This window comes from Dama dama, chromosome 6 (genome assembly GCF_033118175.1).
Source record: "Dama dama isolate Ldn47 chromosome 6, ASM3311817v1, whole genome shotgun sequence".
Lineage (NCBI taxonomy): Eukaryota > Metazoa > Chordata > Mammalia > Artiodactyla > Cervidae > Dama > Dama dama.
In genome coordinates, this window is record NC_083686.1 from 6,775,834 (window position 1) to 6,795,556 (window position 19,723).

The 19,723-nt window shown below is 43.6% G+C and overlaps 1 protein-coding gene across 3 annotated transcripts in view; it reads right to left on the reverse strand.

Moving 5' to 3' along the window:
* The window catches only part of CC2D2A (coiled-coil and C2 domain containing 2A), a 126,041-nt gene that overhangs the window by 62,696 nt on the left and 43,622 nt on the right, over positions 1 to 19,723 (reverse strand). For all 3 annotated transcript variants that reach the window (XM_061145484.1, XM_061145480.1, XM_061145485.1), the window contains 7 exons: positions 19,095 to 19,226; positions 10,831 to 11,040; positions 9,645 to 9,751; positions 6,575 to 6,715; positions 6,297 to 6,453; positions 4,894 to 5,135; positions 2,862 to 3,039 (listed from right to left, as the gene is read on the reverse strand). In XM_061145484.1, coding sequence (XP_061001467.1) covers positions 2,862 to 3,039; positions 4,894 to 5,135; positions 6,297 to 6,453; positions 6,575 to 6,715; positions 9,645 to 9,751; positions 10,831 to 11,040; positions 19,095 to 19,226 — 1,167 coding nt within the window. The remainder of the gene's footprint in view (positions 1 to 2,861; positions 3,040 to 4,893; positions 5,136 to 6,296; positions 6,454 to 6,574; positions 6,716 to 9,644; positions 9,752 to 10,830; positions 11,041 to 19,094; positions 19,227 to 19,723) is intronic.

A 19,723-nucleotide genomic window follows, 5' to 3' on the forward strand; every position in this document is an offset into this window, starting at 1 on the left:
GGCAGGGCCATACACACCACTCTTTATACACGGCTTCCAACGTTCCCCTAAACTCCTGGCTCAGCATCAGACCCTCAGCTGGCTCTCCACGATCAAGCAATTTGGTGTTGAGTCATCAAGGGATACATGATCATTCTGAAGAGTCTCGGAACATTTTCTGAAGCACGTTACCCTCTAAAGTTAAGCATTTGATAGCACTGGCATAAACAGATGCTTTTAAGGTGATTTTTTTTACCCTCCTGAAGTTGCTGGGAATTGTTGAACCTTCCCTTATATAAAACTTGCAATCATATGGAAAATTTCCGAATGGTACAATATTATTTCTAGGCAGTCAAAATACAATATTCTCTCAATTAATTATATCTGTAACCGGTACTCAATCATTAAGTAGAGAAATACAAAAATATTTTAATAACTGCACAGCTGTAATTGTATTTGTGGACTTAATGTCAATTACAATGATAAATATTGGCTGCCTGGAGTACCATGTTGAGGAGGAGTCTGAAGTTATATCCAGGCTCAGTGGGGGAAAATAAGCATGTTCAGCTGTCATTTCTGGCAAGGGTGGTGGACAAGAATGAGAAATTTCTGAGTCAGTTGTAGTGAGGTGGATGAACCTAGGTCTGTTGCAGAGAGTAGTAAGTCAGAAAGAGAAAAACTAATATTGTATATTAACACATGTATATAAAATTTAGAAAAATGGTATTGATGAACCTATTTACAGGGCAGAAAGAGAGACACAGGCGTAGACAACCGACTTGGGGACACAGTGGGGGAAGGAGAGGGTGGGATGAAGGGACAAATTCAGAGAGTTGTATCGACAGACACATATTACCATATGTAAAACAGATAGCTTGGGGGAATAGCTATGCTGCATAATCCAGGGGGCTCAGCCCAGTGCTACGTGATAACGAAGATGGGTGGGATGAGGGGCTGGGAGGAAGGCTCAAGAAGGAGGGGATATGTGTATACAAAGAGCTGATTCACGTTGATGTACAGCAGAAACTAACATAACATTGTAAATTACCCTCCAATTTAAAAAAAAAAAAAGAAATTTCTGAACAAGTGATGGATAAAGATTAGTGATTTCTGCATGGGTGGTAGATGGCAGACAACAGTACATGGGCCGTGTATTTGCAAGCCTAATTAACATGCTTATTAGTGTCATGAAACAGACTCTGTCAGCAACATGAGAGGCTTTGCCAGAAGACCAGCAAGCCTCAGACATTGAAGTGGGTTGAATTTGTCTTGTTTTTCATTGCTGTTGTTTCATCACTAAATTGTGTCCCACTCTTTGCAACCGCCTGGACTGTGGCTCATGAGGCTTCTCTGTCCATGGGATTCCTGAGGCAAGACTACTGGAGTGGGTTGCCATCTCCTCCTCCAGGGGATCTTCCTGACCCAGGGGTTGAACCTGCCTTTCGTGCACTGCAGGTAGATTCCACTGACCTACTAGGGAAGCCCAGTGGGTTGAATAGTGTCCTGTAAAAATTTATGTCTATCTGGGATCACAGAATGTGACGTTAGTTGGAAAACAATAGTCTTTCCGGGTATAATTAGTTAAAGATCCAGATAAACTCATACTGGATTAGGGTGAGTCCTAAATCCGACAGGAGTGTCCTTGTAAGAGACAAAAGAGGACACACAGACAGGAGGAGGCCGCGTGGAGATGGAGGCATCGTTTGGAGGGATGCTGCCACAAGCCAAGGAACACCTGGGGCCACCAGGAGCCGCAGAGGCAGGAAAGCTTCTTCTCTAGAGCTTCTGGAGAGAGCATGGACCCACGGACACCTGGATCTCAGACTTCAGGGCCTTCAGAACTGCGAGAGAGTAAACGTCTGTTGTCTTAAGTCACCAGATTTGTGGTGCTTAGTTATGGCAGCTTTAGAAAATGATAACAGACACAAATAAATATATTGCTAACGCTGGCCTTTAGGCTAGCTGGGAGTTTGATTTATTTTGGGGGGATCCTAGCATCTGTACCACCACCCCTATTAAAATGATCTGTGATGACAGAAATTGATTTCTCTGGTATATTATGCCAGAATCTTGGTACGGCATGAGGTTGAAGTTCTCTGGTGAATGAGCCAGAGACCTCTCTACTCTCCCCGCTCCCTTATCCCCGCATCTTGTCCTGAGACACACACTTGAGCACTGTGGTCAGTTACTCTGCCAACATTTTTGGGAGCCAAGCAGTGTAACAGATCTTTTCTGCCAAGACCTTAAGATGTGCCTCGACCTTCTATTGCCTTTGAGAATCTATCAGGACACTAGTGTAACCAATGGACAATTTAAAACCATCTTGCACCTGTGATGAGCAAAAGTTCTTGGGACAGCGACTATAATTAAAATATGGGGTGGGAAAAATTGGAGATTGGGACTGACATATTACACTTTTGAGGCATGCGTGCACAGTCACTTCAGTTGTCTGACTCTTTGCGACCCCGTGGACTGTAGCCCACCAGGCTCCTCTGTCCACGGGGCTTCCCAGGCAGGAATACTGGTGTGGGTTGCCACACCCTCCTCCAGCAGATCTTCTTGACCCAGGGATCGAACCTACATCTCTTATGTATCCTGCTTTGGCAAGTGGCTCTTTACCCACTGAGCCACCTGGGAAGCCCATATACTATTGCTACTATGTATAAGATAGACAGCTAATGAGAACCTACTGTGTAGCACAGGAAACTCTACTCAGTGTTCTGCGGTGACCTAAAGGGGAAGGAAATCCGAAAAAGGGGCTACATGTATACGTAGAGCTGATTCACTTTTCTATACAGTAGAAACTAACACGACATTGTAAAGCAACCAAAGTCTAATAAAAATTAATTTTAAAAACTGGAGAGAAAATTTTAAAAAGGTACCTGCAACGTTAAACTCTCCGGCCAGTTGAATATTTGCAAATTGAAAATCTGTCCAAAGTGAACTCGGAAGTCCGCCCCGAGTGGCCGGCTCTCTGTCCTGGACACCTCCTTGTTGTTGAAGGTCACCTTTAGGAACAGCGAGCGTCTCTTGACGTCTTCCCTTCGCAAGACCTCCACCCTGCAGAGTGAGACCATCCGCGGGCGGGTCAGTATTCGTGTACTAAGTGTAAGCAGAGTGGCTGACACAAGGGTGTGAGCAGAGGAGGATACCCTGGAGGTGATGCTCCAGTTGCTTCAGTCTTCACTGAGCCAAGGCAGCCACAGGTCTTGCAGGGCTTGATATAATAGTACATGTGATGTGAAATAAGAGGTACTGGAAAGCCTACAGGTGACTTAGAACTGTGGTCCAAGCATTGCTGTGCTACAGTCTTTTAAATTTTTTTCCAAGTAAGCCTTATGTTTGCATCCAGCAGTTTAAATAAAAAGAATCACATTATTTGTCAAATGGACTGAATTCAGACCATAAAAGCTACTAGTGGTTTATGTTTGGATGTGATGTTTTATCCTAAAAAAATATCAGAGCATATTGTAGCAGTTGGGTCAAGTCAGCTTTTCCAAAATCCAAAGTTTTTCTTAACAGTTTCCGACAGTGAGTCACTGCTCTTTGGCTGTAGGGAACTAAGAAAAGTTCCTTATTTTTAAAGGTCGTTTGAATCTCAGTAGAAGACAGGAGATATCCTAGCAAGCATATCATTCTTATAGCCAGGAAGTTAAAAAAATAAAAGTCAACACCTTCAAGAGTGTTCTTTAAGTCTACTTATTTATTTGTAGAGATGCTCACTCCAAATGCCACTTATTGCTTAAGTCAATAGTAACTCACTCTGTTAAGGATTCAAAAAGGTGAGAGCAGAAAAATCCAAAACATACTCAGGGTTTTTTGAGTGTTATTTTTTAATATTATGGCTATATATATACACACAGCATAATACTTACCATGTTAACATTATTTAAGCAAACCATTTGGGGACCTTAAGTACATTTGCAATGTGATGTGACCAATACCACTATCCTTCTCTAGAATGTTCTCATCATCCCAAATAGAAATTCTGTACTCATTAAACTGGGAGAGTAGGTTTAACTTTTTACATCTCTATAATGTAGGCCTCGATGGACATGAGTTTTGAGCAAGCTCTGGGAGTTGGTGATGGACAGGGAAGCCTGGTGCACTGCAGTCCATGGGGTCAAAAAGAGGCGGACACGACTGAATGACTGAACTGAACTGAATTTAGGCCCATTCCAGGTGTGAAACTGCTCAATTATTTTTCCTATAAAAAACATTTGACACCATCTCAAGAAGTATCCAAGACCCCCAAAGACTTCACTCTGAGTTTTTTAAAAAGCTTATTTCCAATAACCTCATGCCAGTGACAGACCTGAAACACCTCCTTCTTCTGCACGGCCCCCTCAGCTGATGGCCTGATGAAGGGGGTGGATTATAATCACTGACTCAAGGAAACCTGGTTTATAGTCCCCAAACCCAGTGAAAACTCAGAAACCAGATGGAGATATACATTTTTGGTCAAAATGGGACTCATCATCAAAAACTGTAAAATCAAACCTAAGTTTTCCCTTTAAAAGACATACCATGGGGACTTCCCTGGTGGTACAGTGGGTAGGAATCCACTTTGCCAGGGAGAGGACATGTGCTAGCAGTGATCAGAAAGGATGGATAAAGGCTCCAAAGCAGAAGCCGTGCGGGCAGGCACTGTGCAGATCATTCCTCACGGGCAGCTTCAGGTAGTGAGCTCCCGTGGGGCCAGTGGGGATGCACCGGGTGGGTGAATCATAGGGAATCGCCAAAATCTGGACAAACACCTGCAGTTGCTTATGGTCCAAGCTACTATATGGCTATAGAGAGTTTAGGATTCTCCTGGTCATTCCATGTTGGCCAGGTGACGCATACTCCACATGGTGCATATGTGTGTGTGCGCGTCACATGTCCGCCTCATTCATGGTTGGGGCATCTGCTCACCTGGGACACTGGTCGTTGGGCGTCACGCTCCCTGCCAGGCTCAACTCCGGGACCAGCGTGGGCTCCCCCGGCCTCCTCCGGCTCTGGGCTGCTCTCTCTCTCACCTGCTGCTCTATCACTGCCCTGTCCACGGGCTCTGGAGGGACGGGTTTCTCAGGCTCCTCCCCGGGACCTGGCTCCTCCCTCTCCTCATCGGCGGGATGTTCTTCGACTTCCTGTTTCTTTTTCTTCTTTCTGGCCCTCTGTTGGGTAAGAGGCAAAGTTATCTCAAGTAGAAATTTTGGAATTTCTTTGAAAAGCAGTCTTCAGGATCAGATAGGCCTGGGATGCAAACCCAGCTTCACCCCAATCAGTTGTGTGCACTTGGGCAGCTCACAAAGCCATCTGACCTCCCTGTGCCTCAGTTTTCTCATCTACAAAATGGGAACAATCATAGGAGATTTTTTTTTCCCCAGAGCTGTTGAAATCAGATCACGCCTGGAAAGCACTTATCACAGTGCTTGGTCCCTACAGAGAGCTTAAAGAAGTTGGTTATTCATGTGATCAGTTCTAAAGACCAAGGAAGCATCTTGAAATTAAAGTAAGGCTTGTGAGCAGAACTGGCCCTGCACGTCCTCCTGATCTTTTTTTAACTTTTATTTTTAATTGGAGGACAATTGTTTTACAATTTGGTTTTGGTTTCTGCCACATAACAATGCAAATCAATTGTAAGGATATATATATCTCCATATATCCCCTTCCTCTTGGGCCTCCTTCCTACCCCTCATGTACCCTAATGTTCACTGCATCACTATTTACAATAGCCAGGACATGAAAGCAACCTAAATGACCATCAACAGAGGAATAGATAAAGATGTTGTGGTACATGTATACAAAGGACTATTACTTAGCCACGAAAAGGAAGAAATGTGAGTCAGTTGAACTGAGGTGGATGAACTTATGCCTGTTACACACCGTGGTCTTTTACTTATTGTCTCTGGATTCAGTTTTGCAGGGACATGTGTACAAAGTTACACAATTTTCTGACAGAAACCCAGAAGCACCAATACCCTACATTCAATGGTATAATGTGTGTACAAGGCTTAGCACAGCGCTCGACACATTCATGAGCGATTACTATGTTTTACTCATTTGCTCACTCAGGTAGCCACAGCCTGATACAGAGACCTGTTTTTGGAAAAAGCTTGCTCTGGTATCCACTGGCTGGGTGACATTTTCAACAACTGCATCAACCAGTTCGCCCTCTCATCCTTTTTGCCCTAGTGAGAGGGCCAGGGGGAGGCAGAGAAGAGCGAGCAGGGGACCTCAGTCTGCCTGCCCAGTTTCCCTCCCCCTGTCCCAAGCTGCCTCCTCCCAGACGCCCCTGTCCTCCAGGGCAGTTCTGTTCAAGGCTGTTCACAGACCTGGGCTTTCTTCCAGGCTTTCCACTGCTGCTGTGTGGCTCTGTACGCTTCCATCTTCTGTTCATACTCTTCCATGTCCTCCTCCAGCAATTCACTTATCTCAGCCTGAATTTCTGCTTCATATGCTTCTTCATCGGCTTTCTGGTCCACTTTTTCCCTTAAAATAATTTACAACACCCTAGGTGTTTCTTGAAATTAAGTGACAGAGTAATAATAACAGCAAATACATTTTCTGTGCATGCTATAACCCAATAAAACAATGTTTGAAAAAAGCTTACTTTCTCAAAACAAGTTTCAAGGGAGTATTTGTAAACCTCTGGAACTCTCGGAGGGACTTCATCTCCTTCCAGACTTTTATGATGGTCTTAAGCAACATTCGATCTTTTTCTTGTTCAGCATCACGCAGTTTTCTTGTTTGCCTAGGAGATATAATACATGGATATGTATTTAAAAGTTATTTAGGTGTGTTTGCAAATTAAAAATAGAAACTAATAACACTGCAGTGATTGTATAATTAATTTCATAACTATGACATTTCTTACATACTAGAAAACCAAAAATATGAATGCAAATTTGAAGACTCCATCATCTGAGTCTTCAGTGATCCTTTACTCAGGGTTTTTGTTTGTTTGCAATGTTTAGAGTTACGTTAGAAGACCTCTCCATTCATCCCCTTCTTTCCCTCCCTGGAGGAAACTGGCCTGTGTGTCTTTTCTATCCCTATGTGACACAGATGTGTGTGTACCTGGAAGACATGAGTGTCATTCCACGTGGTCTTTAGGTTTCAGTAGGATGCTGGTCTGTTTTGAGAGGTTATTTAATTTTGCTTTCTCTAGGAGAATCTGACTTCAATTAGACTAAATTACCACTTAAAATTCTCATTCATACTGTGCAGTCTTAAACAAACAGCCAGCTTTGAAGTTGGGAAAATAAAGGGTCCAGTAAATATAGTTCTCAAGGACTAAATTATTGTAAATAGGAAAGTATGTTGCTGAACCAGTTAACAACTGGTATATTAAAGTCTGTCTGTGTTAGTACAAATCACAAGTTCTACATTTAGGAGATGAAGTAATGTTACTACATGCCTTGGCGAGTTTTTGGTGCTGACTAGATTAGCAAAATTTTGGCTTGATTTGTAGAGGCATCATTTGAAAATGCTTTCATTCTTATTGAATGAAAATAATACTTTATGTATTTGGGAATTATTTAATGCCTAATTTTGCCCCCTCTACAAATAATAGCCCAATACAGAACCCAAATGTGCTTCATTATGCTATTACTTAGTTAGTAGATAAATTAATTCAATTTTTTTTCCTCTTGAGCAAGCACCCGATGTCATTCCAGGGGATTCAGAAGCATGTAGGAGATAGGAGGTGTCTGTTCTCAAGGGGCTTCCCTGGTGGTTCAGACGGTAAAGAATCTGCCTGCAATGCTGCAGACCCAGGTTTGAACCCTGGGTCAGAAAGATTCCCCTGGAGAAGGAAATGGTAACCCATTCCAGTATTCTTGTCTGCAGAATCCCATGGACCGAGGAGCCTAGAGGGCTACAGTCCATGGGGTCGCAAAGAGTTGGACATGACTAAGTAACTAACACTTTTACTTTCTGTCCTCGAGGAGTTTATAGTTCAGCTCAAGAGACAGACACACAGATAAAGGACTGAAGCTCATTCAATCGGTATCATGGAAAAGGAAGATGGTGGAAGATAATAGCCAGTTAGTTATTGGGTAGCCAGGACTGAGGACTCTTGAAGACCTTAGAAAAGCTAGAAGGCCATGAACTAGAATAAGACTCCTTTTGGACAGCTAGGGAGTTCGGGATGGACATGCACACACCGCTGTATTTAAAATGGATAACCAACAAGATCCTACTGCAGAGGGAACTCTGCTCAACGTGATGCGGCAGCCTGGATGGGAGGAGGGTTTGGGGGAGGGCGGGAGCATGTGTGTGCACGGCTGAGCCCCTCTGCTGTGCGTCTGAAACTGTCTCAGCCTTGTTGATCAGCTACGCGTGCGTCCTTGCTCCGTTGCTCAGCTGTGTCTGACTCTTTGCGACCCCATGGACTGTAGCCCTCCAGGCCACTCTGTCCATGGGATTTCCCAGGCAAGAGTACTGGAGTGGGTTGCCATTTCCTCCTCTAGGGGATCTTCCCAACCCAGTGACTGCATACGTGTCTCCTTCACGGCTCCTGGGTTGGCAGATTCTTTACTTGAGAGGCCTTTACTCTAATATAAAACAAAAAGTTAAAAAGTTAAAAAATAAATAAATAAATAAAGGTACTTCAAGAAGTAACTTAAAAGCCTGAAAAAAAAAGCACTTCATTTCTGAAAAATTCCATCATCTGAGTCTTCAGTGATCCTTTACTCAGGGTTTTTGTTTGTTTGCAATGTTTAGAGTTACGTTAGAAGACCTCTCCATTCATCCCCTTCTTTCCCTCCCTGGAGGAAACTGGCCTGTGTGTCTTTTCTATCCCTATGTGACACAGATGTGTGTGTACCTGGAAGACATGAGTGTCATTCCACGTGGTCTTTAGGTTTCATGACCCGTATCACACAGCGAGTACCCTCTTCCAACTGGATTTTTTCATTCCACACTAGTTTACCCATGATACACGCAGGTCTAATTCAGTCACCCTAACTGTAGTATGGATGTTCATTGTTAAGACTGAAGCTGATGGGTTCACTCTGGTGTGGGGTTATTTCTAGCTTCTTGCTCTTGTGAGTGATACTGTGGAACCTTTGCACACGTCTCCAGCATACAGGTACCCACAGCTCTTTGGAGTGTCTTAAGCAGAATTGCAGGGTTCTAACTCATGGGCATTTTTCAACTCTTTGTTCATTTCCGGACAAGACACTCTCTCAGAAGTGGTGGCTGTAGTAATATTGGTTTACACCAACAGAGGGTGCAGGTTATCATATTCTGCTCCCCCCAGCCACCTTCCCCTGTCCTCCATGCCCCCACCTTCATCCTCATTCTTTTATTGGGCTTCAAATTTCGTGTTAATATGATGGACATATCTCATTATTTCATTTGACAGTGAAAGTGCTCATTGCTCAGTTGTGTCCAACTCTCTGCGACTCCATGGACCATAGCCCACCAGGCTCCACTGTCCATGGAATTCTCCAGGCAAGAATACTGGAGTGGGTAGCTATTTCCTTCTCCGGGAGATCTTCCCCATCCAGGCATCAAACCTGGGTCTCCTGCGTGGCAGGCAGATTCTTTACCACTAGCGTCACCTGGGAAGCCCATCTGGCTGTAATGTATTCAGTGCATTCAGGAAAAACTGAAAAAATAAACTCTTAACAAGTACAGGGAAAAAAGCTGCGGTTATAATCATAGACTTTACTCACCGAATCTCAGATTTATATTCATTGATGGTTTTGGGGGTTGCTTCAAGAGTCTTAGGAGTTTTTGCTGGATTAAGGCCCATCTGAACAGCATTTCTTAGAGCGTGGAGCTTAAAGAAATGTGGATTGAAGTTTTGAGTTAGAAGCTCTACTCCTCACCACAACTGATGTGCTTGGACCCACCCATTTCTCCAGGGTAAGATGATGCCTGCAACCTCAGACAGGCATCATTTAGGATGACACAATGGATGTGCAAGCACTCAGACATCTCCACGCTTCCACCGAAGTGAACTTTGACAGAAATATTGCCTCTAGTCTTTACTTGTGTAGTTTATTTATTTTTAATTGGAGAATAATTGCTTTACAATATTGCACTGATTTCTGCCATCCATCAATATGAATCAGCCACAGATACACATATGTCCCCTCCCTCTTGGACTGTGTGTGTCCATTCTTGTTCTGTGGTCCAGACCCATCTGCTCATGACAGGTACTTCTTTACTCTAGTGTCTCAGAAACAAATTTTCTTTCAAGGGAGAAGGAGTCTCTTTTGAAGTCTGGACACAGAATGATAATTCTTGCGATACAGAACATAAAATTACATTCTCAGAAGAGCAGGCATTCTGGCGATATCTCTTATTTGGGCAGTAAGTTTTTAAGAACAGGGCCTAAGACTAAAATTATCTATAATCAAGACTATCCATGAATATTCCATGGGACAGTGTCACATTAGAAGTAAATCCAATATGGATAGCCATTTCCTTGAGCATCAGTTGAGACAACTGACTTTTGTTTAGGTGTCGTACTGGGGGAGATTAACATGCAATGATGAGAATGTCTCTGAGGACCAAGAGATCCTCAAACTATGAACGATCTCAGCCTCTGAGATCACACAGGCAAGACGCAGCCTCACATCTTCCATCTAATACCCATTCGAGGTGAGTGAGATCATTTGCTCGGTTTGCACAAATGGTTCTCTAAGCCAAGCATGTGCCACTGAATTTGCACACATTAAACGTACATTGTCCTAGACTTTCTTGTGCCTCTAGGTAGGACAACACATCACATCCTAGACAGAGGGAACATGAAGGAGGCATGTGAGCCTTTGCTCCTGATAGGTATTTGTGTTGTTTGGGCTTCTCGGGAGAACCAACCCCATCAACAATTGGCACGCAAGAGATCACAGGTACCTTATCAGTGAGAAATTTTGCCTTGTTCCTCTGGCGTCTTGCAAGGTACTGGTCATACAACTGGGCCAGCTTGGCTGCCAACACATGCTCTCGGCTAAAACAGGGGTGATGCGTGAAGATTAACCCCGAAATATCAATGTCCAGTTGGAAATTCCCAGGAGAGTCCCCAGATCCAATGAGATGCTGACTTCTGTGGATATATTTTACTGCCTGCCAAAGAGAGCAGAGTGTAGGGGAAATAGGGTCAGGCACTTCCTAGTTCCTGATCTAATGTGCAGTGGGAAAGCCAGGCGCAAAGTCCCTTCTACCCTGATCAAGCCAGGAGGACCACGCTCCAGTCCCTGTTCCCTGGAGCTTTCGGGGCCTGCCCTTTTCTGAACACCACTTCAATCTTGCTTTCCTAGGTCTTTGAGCGTTTATCTCCACTGAGTCATAGCCCTAATCTTTGTCATTCGACTATCTCATTTCCTGGAACTCTTGGTTTTTGCAGCTGGTGACCTTGAAATTCTTTTAATGAGAAGAGCATAGATTCTAGTCCAAACGGATCATACTTGGATCGTAGAAACTCTCTCCATGTGGACAAGTTTTTAGTTTGCAGACAACAGCCAGAGACTAACTTACTGAACCGAGCTTCTTGCTGGCTCTTGTTTTCCTGGGAAGAAGAAAATTAGTCTGCAAAATAACAGAGCACGAGGGATACGGGGCAGCTGAGTGTGTAGAAAACAGGAGTGGAAATTTCCACTGGAACTTTCCTGGCTCACTCGGTATACAGTGTGTTATATCAACCTCTGGGTTTCTTCATTGAACTCACTAAGACACTCTATGTCGATCACTGCTGCTCTTGGGGAAATCTAGTTTTGGAGGTTGGTAGTTCCAAAACGGGGAGGTGACCTTTTTGATTTTGTGTCTTCATGTTCTCTCCTTGTCATGGACACTGACTAGAGTCAGGATGTGGGGTTTCACACTTCACTCGAGCCTCCCCTTTGTGGAGAGGAACTTCTGGAAGCTATTTATGTTATCTGGAAAAGATTCAGCCAGTTCACTTCAGTTCAGTCGCTCAGTTGTGTCCAACTCTTTGTGACCCCATGGACTGCAGCACGCCAGGCCTCCCTGTCCATCACCAACTCCCAGAGTTTACTCAGACTCATGTCCATTGAGTCGGTGATGCCATCCAACCACCTCACTCTCTGTTGTCCCTTTCTCCTCCCACCTTCAATCTTTTTCAGCATCAGGGTCTTTTCAAATGACTGAGTTCTTCGCATCAGGTGGCCAAAGTATTGGAGTTTCAGCTTCAGCATCCGTCCTTCCAATGAACACTCAGGACTGATCTTCCATCCAAGTACCAACCAGACCCGACCCTGCTTAGCTTCCGAGATCAGATGAGATCAGGTGTGTTCTGGGTGGTATGGCTGTAGACAGGACTGATCTCCTTTAGGATGGACTGGTTGGATCTCCTTGCAGTCCAAGGGACTCTCAAGAGTCTTCTCCAACACCACAGTTCAAAAGCATCAGTTCTTCAGCACTCAGCTTTCTTTTTTTTTTTCATTTATTTTTATTAGTTGGAGGCTAATTACTTTACAATATTGTAGTCAGTTTTGTCATACATTGACATGAATCAGCCATGGAGTTACATGTATTCCCCTCAGCTTTCTTTATATTCCAACTCTCACACCCATACATGACTACTGGAAAAACCATAGCTTTGACTAGATGGACCTTTGTTGGCAAAGTAACGTCTCTGCTTTTTAGTATACTGTCTAGGTTGAAAAGATTATGTGGCCCGAATGTTTTATTTACAAGTTATGAGGTTAAATGGCAGCAACAGCTACTCTACTCAGAAGTGAAGCTTTCGTCCTTTTTCAGCTGTAGGTAACGTGTTCAGGAGTCTCTTCATTTAACCTTCTTCATGGTATCATGTAAAGATGCTGAACTAGGGACAGAAGCCCTGGATTCCAGCTCTGGCTCCACCTCTGAGGATGAAGATTCAGCTGGCATTTTGTATGTCACTAGACATTGTATAAGGCTTCCTGGTGGCTCAGATGTTAAAGAATCCACCTGCAATGCAGGAGACCCAGGTTCAATCCCACGGTTGGGAAGATCCCATGGAGAAGGGAATAGCAACCTACTCCAGTATTCTTGCCTGGAGAATTCCATGAACAGAGGAGCCTGGTAGGCTACAGTCCATGGGGTTGCAAAGAGTCGGACACAAATGAGCAACTGAACAACAACAGCGCATTGTATAAAGTACTTCATGTATATCACCTCACTCATTCTGTTAGGGGACCATGGACTGCTACACAAGATCCTACTCGTGCAATAACTCCAGGAGATGAGTGGTTGCCTACATGTAGTGGGACCTGTTTGTGAGCAGCCGTAGATTGAGAGGGGGAAACTGGGACATGAGCTTTATAGCCTGGGGCAGGAAGGATGAAGCCTGAGATGTGCAGAGGGAGGGATGGAAAGCAGGAGAGGGGACTCCAGAGTTAGAATCTTAGCTCACAAGATCCTATTGTTACACCGTGTGTATGTGTGTGGATGTGCATGTATGCATGGACAAAAAGGCATTCACAGTTGTTATACAGTGTGATCTGCTTTTCAGTTACTATTAGTCATTGAAATTGTACCAATATTTGACAGTAATACATACACATATGAGTCTTCACTTACCAGTAAATTTGTTGTTGGGTTTTGTGTTACCACCGTCTTTGTATCGATATTCATGTGTAAGGATATATGAGTGTATTTCTTTTTAGTCTTTCAATTTCATACTTATTTCCCCCCTAAAAGATTAGTAGACTCTTAATGTATATTTAGGATTTGTGATTTCCTACAGGCCTCCAATAAGGTATACCCTCCATTTTCATAAAACAATACGTTTTCTTTCTTAGAAAATAAGTCAGTCTATCTTTGATGAGAAGACCTACACACAGATATTTTTATTTTTAAAAAATGTTCTTGTAAAACTGAGATGTGCTTACAAATATGGTAGGCTTGAAAAAAAATGGATCAACTATAACTCAGTTGTTGTTGTTCAGTGGCTAAGTCATGTCTGACTCTTTGTGACCCCACAGACTGCAGCCCACTAGGCTACTCTATCCTTCACTATCTCCTGAAGTTTGCTCAGATTCACGTCCCTTGAGTAGGTGATGCTATCTAACCATCTCATCCTCTGCCACCCTCTTCTCCTTTTGCCTTCAATCTTTCTCATCCTCAGAGTCTTTTCCAGTGAGTCAGCTCTTTGCATCAGATGGCCAAAGTATTGTAGCTCCAAAATATGCTGAGTCAAATCTCCCTTTGGATTTACAAGGAGGGAAACCCATCCCCACAGGGGTCACATTCCACCAATATTTCGTACCTTCTGAAAGCCCTATTTCTGACATTAATATCCTCACCCATCATGCTGCCACAACAAAGGTCCATCTCTTTTCTCTTTCTTTTGGGTAAAAGGATTCAATTATAACCTGCCATCGTGGTAAGGGTTTTGAACCTGCAGGTGGTGATTACGTGTCTTATGATCCCTCTGGCCACCTGGATTAACTAAAATATTTCCACCTCGCAAAGACTTGTGCCCCTGAGCAACAATCCAGAGACTTAATGGAAACATTCCTCTGCAACTGCTTGGTTCCTGCTGGTTCTTGCCTTGCCGTTCCTCTTACCGCAGGTTCCAGAGTTCTGGGCTCACTCAGAGTGTGGCCCTCAGGTTCTGTCTTGTACTCTGCTCGGTATGAGTAAGTAATGTCGGTAGCATGGTCCTATGTGTGTGCTGTGTGCTCAGTCCAACTCTTTGCGACCTTATGGACTGTAGCCCGCCAGGTTCCTCTCTCCATGGGGTTTCCCAGGCAAGGATACTGGAGTGGGTTGCCACTTCCTACTCCAGGGAATCGTCTCGACCCAGGGATCAAACCTGTGTCTCTTGCATCTCCTGCACTGGCAGGCGGATTCTTTATCACTAGCCCCACCCACCTGGGAAGCCCACCATGGTCCTGCTTACTTACAATGTTATCATGTGTCTCTTCCTCCAAAACTGCTCTAGCCCATGTTTAAATGATTGGTAGTGGTGTCTACCTTCATCTCAGCTCAACCAAGTGAAAAAGCTTCCAGGACTCCTGGTCGGCATCAAGTGAGATTGCTCAAAAGACTCCAACTCTATTCCTATTAGGGAGAAAAAGATCCCTCCTTCCTTGTCTTTCTCTTATATCGGTTTTCTTGCAGACTGAAAACCATCAGGAAATAAGTACCAACAATTCCTCGTAAGAATATTTTTCAGTTTCTAAGTTGTGTCTGACTCTTTGTGACCCCATGAATTTTAGCCCACCAGGCTCCTCTGTCCATGGGATTTTCCAGGCAAGAGTACTGGAGTGGGTTGCTATTTCCTCCTCCAGGGGATCTTCCCGACCCAGGGATTGAACCTGAGTCTCCTGCAGCTCCTGCACTGCAGGGGGATTCTTTACTGCTGAGCCAATAATATTTCTAAGGTGTATTGTTTTCATTTTGAAATTGTTTTATTCTTCAGTCTTTGGTGGAAAACTGAAAACCTAAACTATCAGAGGCAATGCATGTGGATTATCTGTTGATGTTCTCAGTGCATGCCGGGTTGCATGCTGATGAAAGAAAAATTTTAAGGTTGTACAGAGAAAGAACAATCATTGGTGGAATTAAAGTAAAATGTATGTATTTGCCCTCCCTCAGAAAATGATAGCAACAGAACCTGAATCCAGCCCAGAGCCAGCAGTAGATTCTACAGCTGTTGTTCTGGTCTTCCCTGGGAAGTTTTCTCATTCTCCATCTTCTGGGTGTGTCTCCAGGACATCAGGTTGGGGAGTGTATGTTCCTCTTAAAACTGACTAGTTTGTCCCTTGGTGTTGATAATGGGAATCTTGCTACAAGATATGATCTTTTTCCTCTGGCATCTCTGAGCTTACAGTATCAATGTCCTCACCCATGGAAAATTCTGGACTGCCTACAACAGGAGAGAAGTTTCTCCATTCCACAGGAGAGAAGGTTCTCCATTCAAGGAGAACCACAGGAAAGAGAAGCAGAGAGAGAGAGACTGCCAGCACTGAGTCCCTGGCCCCGGTGTCCTGGCTCCTAAAGCCCCGCCTTCATTTTGTGATTTCTCTCCAGGTCCTTCCAGCTTTCTGAGTCACTAAGTTCTCTCCTGGCTTAAGCTAGTTTGCAGTGGGTTTCTGTCATTTGCAACTCAAAGAGTGCTGACTATTACAGTTCTTCTAATTTAGTAGAGGACAGAGGGCTCCCCAGCTGGTGCTAGTGGTAAAGACTCTGCCTGCCAATGCAGAAGGCACAAGGGATGCAGCTCCATCCCTGAGTCAGGAAGATCCCCTGGTGTAGGAAATGGCAACCCACTCCAGTATTCTTTCCTGGAAAATCCCATGGACAGAGGAGCCTGGTGGGCTATGGTTCATGGGTCTGCAAAAGAGCTGGACATGACTTAACAACTAAACAGAACAACTCCTTTAATATAACCTTTGCTTCTTTCGTAGGAAGAAGCCTGGCCTGTTCTCCACGCTTTGCTATGTTTGCAGCCTAACCCTCTAGGAAATGATCTCGGAAGACTTCAGCCCCTTCAGATCTCTCTCTTCTCTAACTTCTTTGCTCTGTGAAGCAAGATGACCAGCCCCTCTTAGTGGAAATCTTATCTTCCTCTACTTTCCTGTTTCTGCCCAAAGCTAGGAAGCTCCCCCTCTCAAAAGGACTGGAATGAAGGACTGTCCTCTCCCCACTGGCTCCTTCCCCAAAGAGAAGGAAGACGGTGTCTGAGTGGAGATTTAGTTGAGCCCAAGATCCACTAGTCCAAGTTCTTGGCTGGACAGAGTCACTGGTGGCATCTAGCTGTCCTCACTCAGCGGTCTCCTAAGGGCCAGCTCACTGGCCCCATGGGTTCCCTGCAGGCACGCCACATGGTAAACTCTCTACACGTGGGACATAATTCATGGGAGAGGGAGCAGGGAGCCCAATCCGCCTTGGGTCCAAGCTGCATTCTCCTATCCAGCCTCGCCCTTAGCTGTAACTGAGATCTGCATCCTTCTCTGAATCCTGTGCATTTCCCAATTAGCTCAGAACTTCTGAAGGAGACAGATAAGATTAACGGCCTCCCTTAAGATCCTACTCTCCATAGTAATAACTCTTCTATCTTCTAATTTTAGCCCATAAATTTGTGCTTCATTGTATCAGTGTTTCATGCTGAAGTAGATGGATGGATGGAGATGGATGGATTATTAGGTACAAGTTGATACTGTCTAGATCACTAATTATATCATGTATCTTTGTCATAAAGCAAGTAGATGGTAAATCTCTCTTGGCCTGGGGCTTGGGTTTATGCTTGCTTTGTAAATCCACTCCTAGGGTCCACATTTCTGTCCAGAGTGGCCACTCATTAATATTTGTCTCTGATAACAATATTTTATAGAATTTCACAATTTAATAAAAGGGCAAACACATACATCATCTCAAAACTCATAATGGTCATATGAGGTAGAGATGATGGTGATTTTTTAATTAAGGAAACAGCTTCAGAGCAGTCAAGGGAACTGCCCAAAGCCACAACTTAGTAGACACCCAGACTCTGCTCAGACTCTCTGATTTGGGCCCAGGTCTTCTCTGTTCACCCCCTAACTCTATAGTCCTATAGCTTTATAGGATGATCTTATATCCTCTTATTCTGTGTGGCTTTAGTAGTGTCAAAATGTTACACATCTCTAATTACACAAGTTTCTGAAGGAGGCGATCCTTGCTACACTTCAGGAGAGCAAGAGCAATATAATTCAACATGAAGGAAGAAAATAAAAAACCGAGAAAAAACAAGACAGGTCTTTCTTAATACACAAGAATTTAAGGAATAAGTACAACTGGATTGTGTGTGTGGGTGTGGGTTGCTAAGTCGTGTCTGACTCTTTGCAACACCACGGACTGTAGCCGGCCTGGCTCCTCTGTCCATGGAATTCTTCAGGCCAGTGGAGTGGGTTACCATTCTCTTCTCCAAGGAATCTTCCTGACCCAGGGATTGAACCCAGGTCTCCTGCATTGCAGGCAGATTCTCTAATGTCTGAGCAACCAGGGAAGCCCAAGTACATATGGATATAAGTTAGGAAAACAAGGAAACAACAGAAGCTCCAAGACATAGAAACAAAATATTTGTCAGCTAAAAAATTAAGAAAAACAAAATCCTTGAGGAACAGAAAGATTGTAAAAGAGCATAAATTGCATCATTAAATTCACATAAGTACAAAACTAAAGCAAAAGAATATTGGAAATTGTGGTCCTGGACAAGATGTGTAAGTTGTAAGCTTTGATAATAATGTTGTAATGATAATATAGCAAACAAAAACCATGATATGTTTAAGGGACATAGATTGAAAGTTTAGAAGTGATTTCATAGTAAAAAGTCATTCTATGTTGACCCAAATTGGAAGCATTTAAAAAATAATTATTCTAATCTCTAATGTCACTACATGTTCATAGATTTATCTGAACTTTTAGTAAGAATGTATCTGATATTAAAGAAATATGTAACCAAAGCCTAGCAATTCTTTTAATTTTAATACAGCTTCTTTCCCCCAGAATATATTTATTTGATAATTTAAAAAAAAGGATAACTAATAAATGTAATCATTTATCGTTGAGGGGAAGAAAAAAGTGAAGGCAGGCAACTGCCTGTTCAATACCAGCGGTCAGCCCTCACTGAGCCCTGTTCCAATCTCAGTCATCTGCACAACAATCCTAGTAGGAGGATGCCATGATTAAGCTCATTTTACAAAGGAAGAAACACCAGCGCAGAGAGAGGGAGGGTCCAGTGAGCCAAACAAGAGGCAGGGCCAGGACTCAAGCCAGGCAGCGTGGTAAGAGCCGAGAAAAATACCAAAGAAAGGATTTGGGAGGATGGACAATCTCCGGTGATATAACACAGAGACAGTGGGGGAGATAACCCTGCCGTATGTGTGAGATGACAGAGAGAAAAGAAAAACTATCGGGGCAGCTAACCTGGACATGGGAATAAAGACACTGACCCAACCCTTCCTACCTGGGAAGCTCGTTGCTGATGAAAGAAAGGGTTTAAGAAAGGATTCGGTGTGGGCAGGAGACTCAGTCTTATGTAACAGGCTTGCTGTTTGCTCTTTATGTGCAAGACAGTGAATTAGCTAAGAAAAGTCAAAATAGAATGTTGCACATTCATCACTCCAAGCCCTTCAGAAAGCAAAGCACTTTCAAGCAAATTCATGTATTAAAAACGGGAGGGGGAGGTTTACCTTCTTATACAGTGTTTCCAGTTCTGCCTTAATGTCCTGCGCCTGTGTCAACATGGGGGGGCGCGAAGGAACCGGCTTGATGGGGTTTGGCAGAGCCAGGATCCTGCCGTCATCTCCGAACCATCTCCTCCCCTGGGATCAAGCAGAAGGACAGAAAATGGTTTACAAAAATAAACAGCGTTTGTGGGGAAATCCTCTGTCACCACGCATATTTCATGCACCTTCCCCTTGCCCTGCAGATCTTTTATTTAAAAAAAATTATTTTAAATTAAAGATAATTGCTTTACAATAGTGCTTTGGTTTCTGCCATATATCAACATGAATTAGCCATAGGTATACATGTGTCCACTCCCTCTTGAACCTCTCTCCCACCTCCCACTCCCTAGACATTTTAAAGTCCCTATTTCTATCAGAAATTGAGTCTTCACTAAGCCAGACACAGAGACTGATAACATATGATATTGCTTATATGTGGAATCTAAAAAAAAGGGTACAAATGAACTTATTACAAAACAGAAATATAGTCGTGGCTGTAGAAAATAAACTTATGGTTTCCAGGGGATACACACTACTATATATAAAATAAATAACTAATAAAGATCTACTATATAGCATGAGCTTCCCTTGTA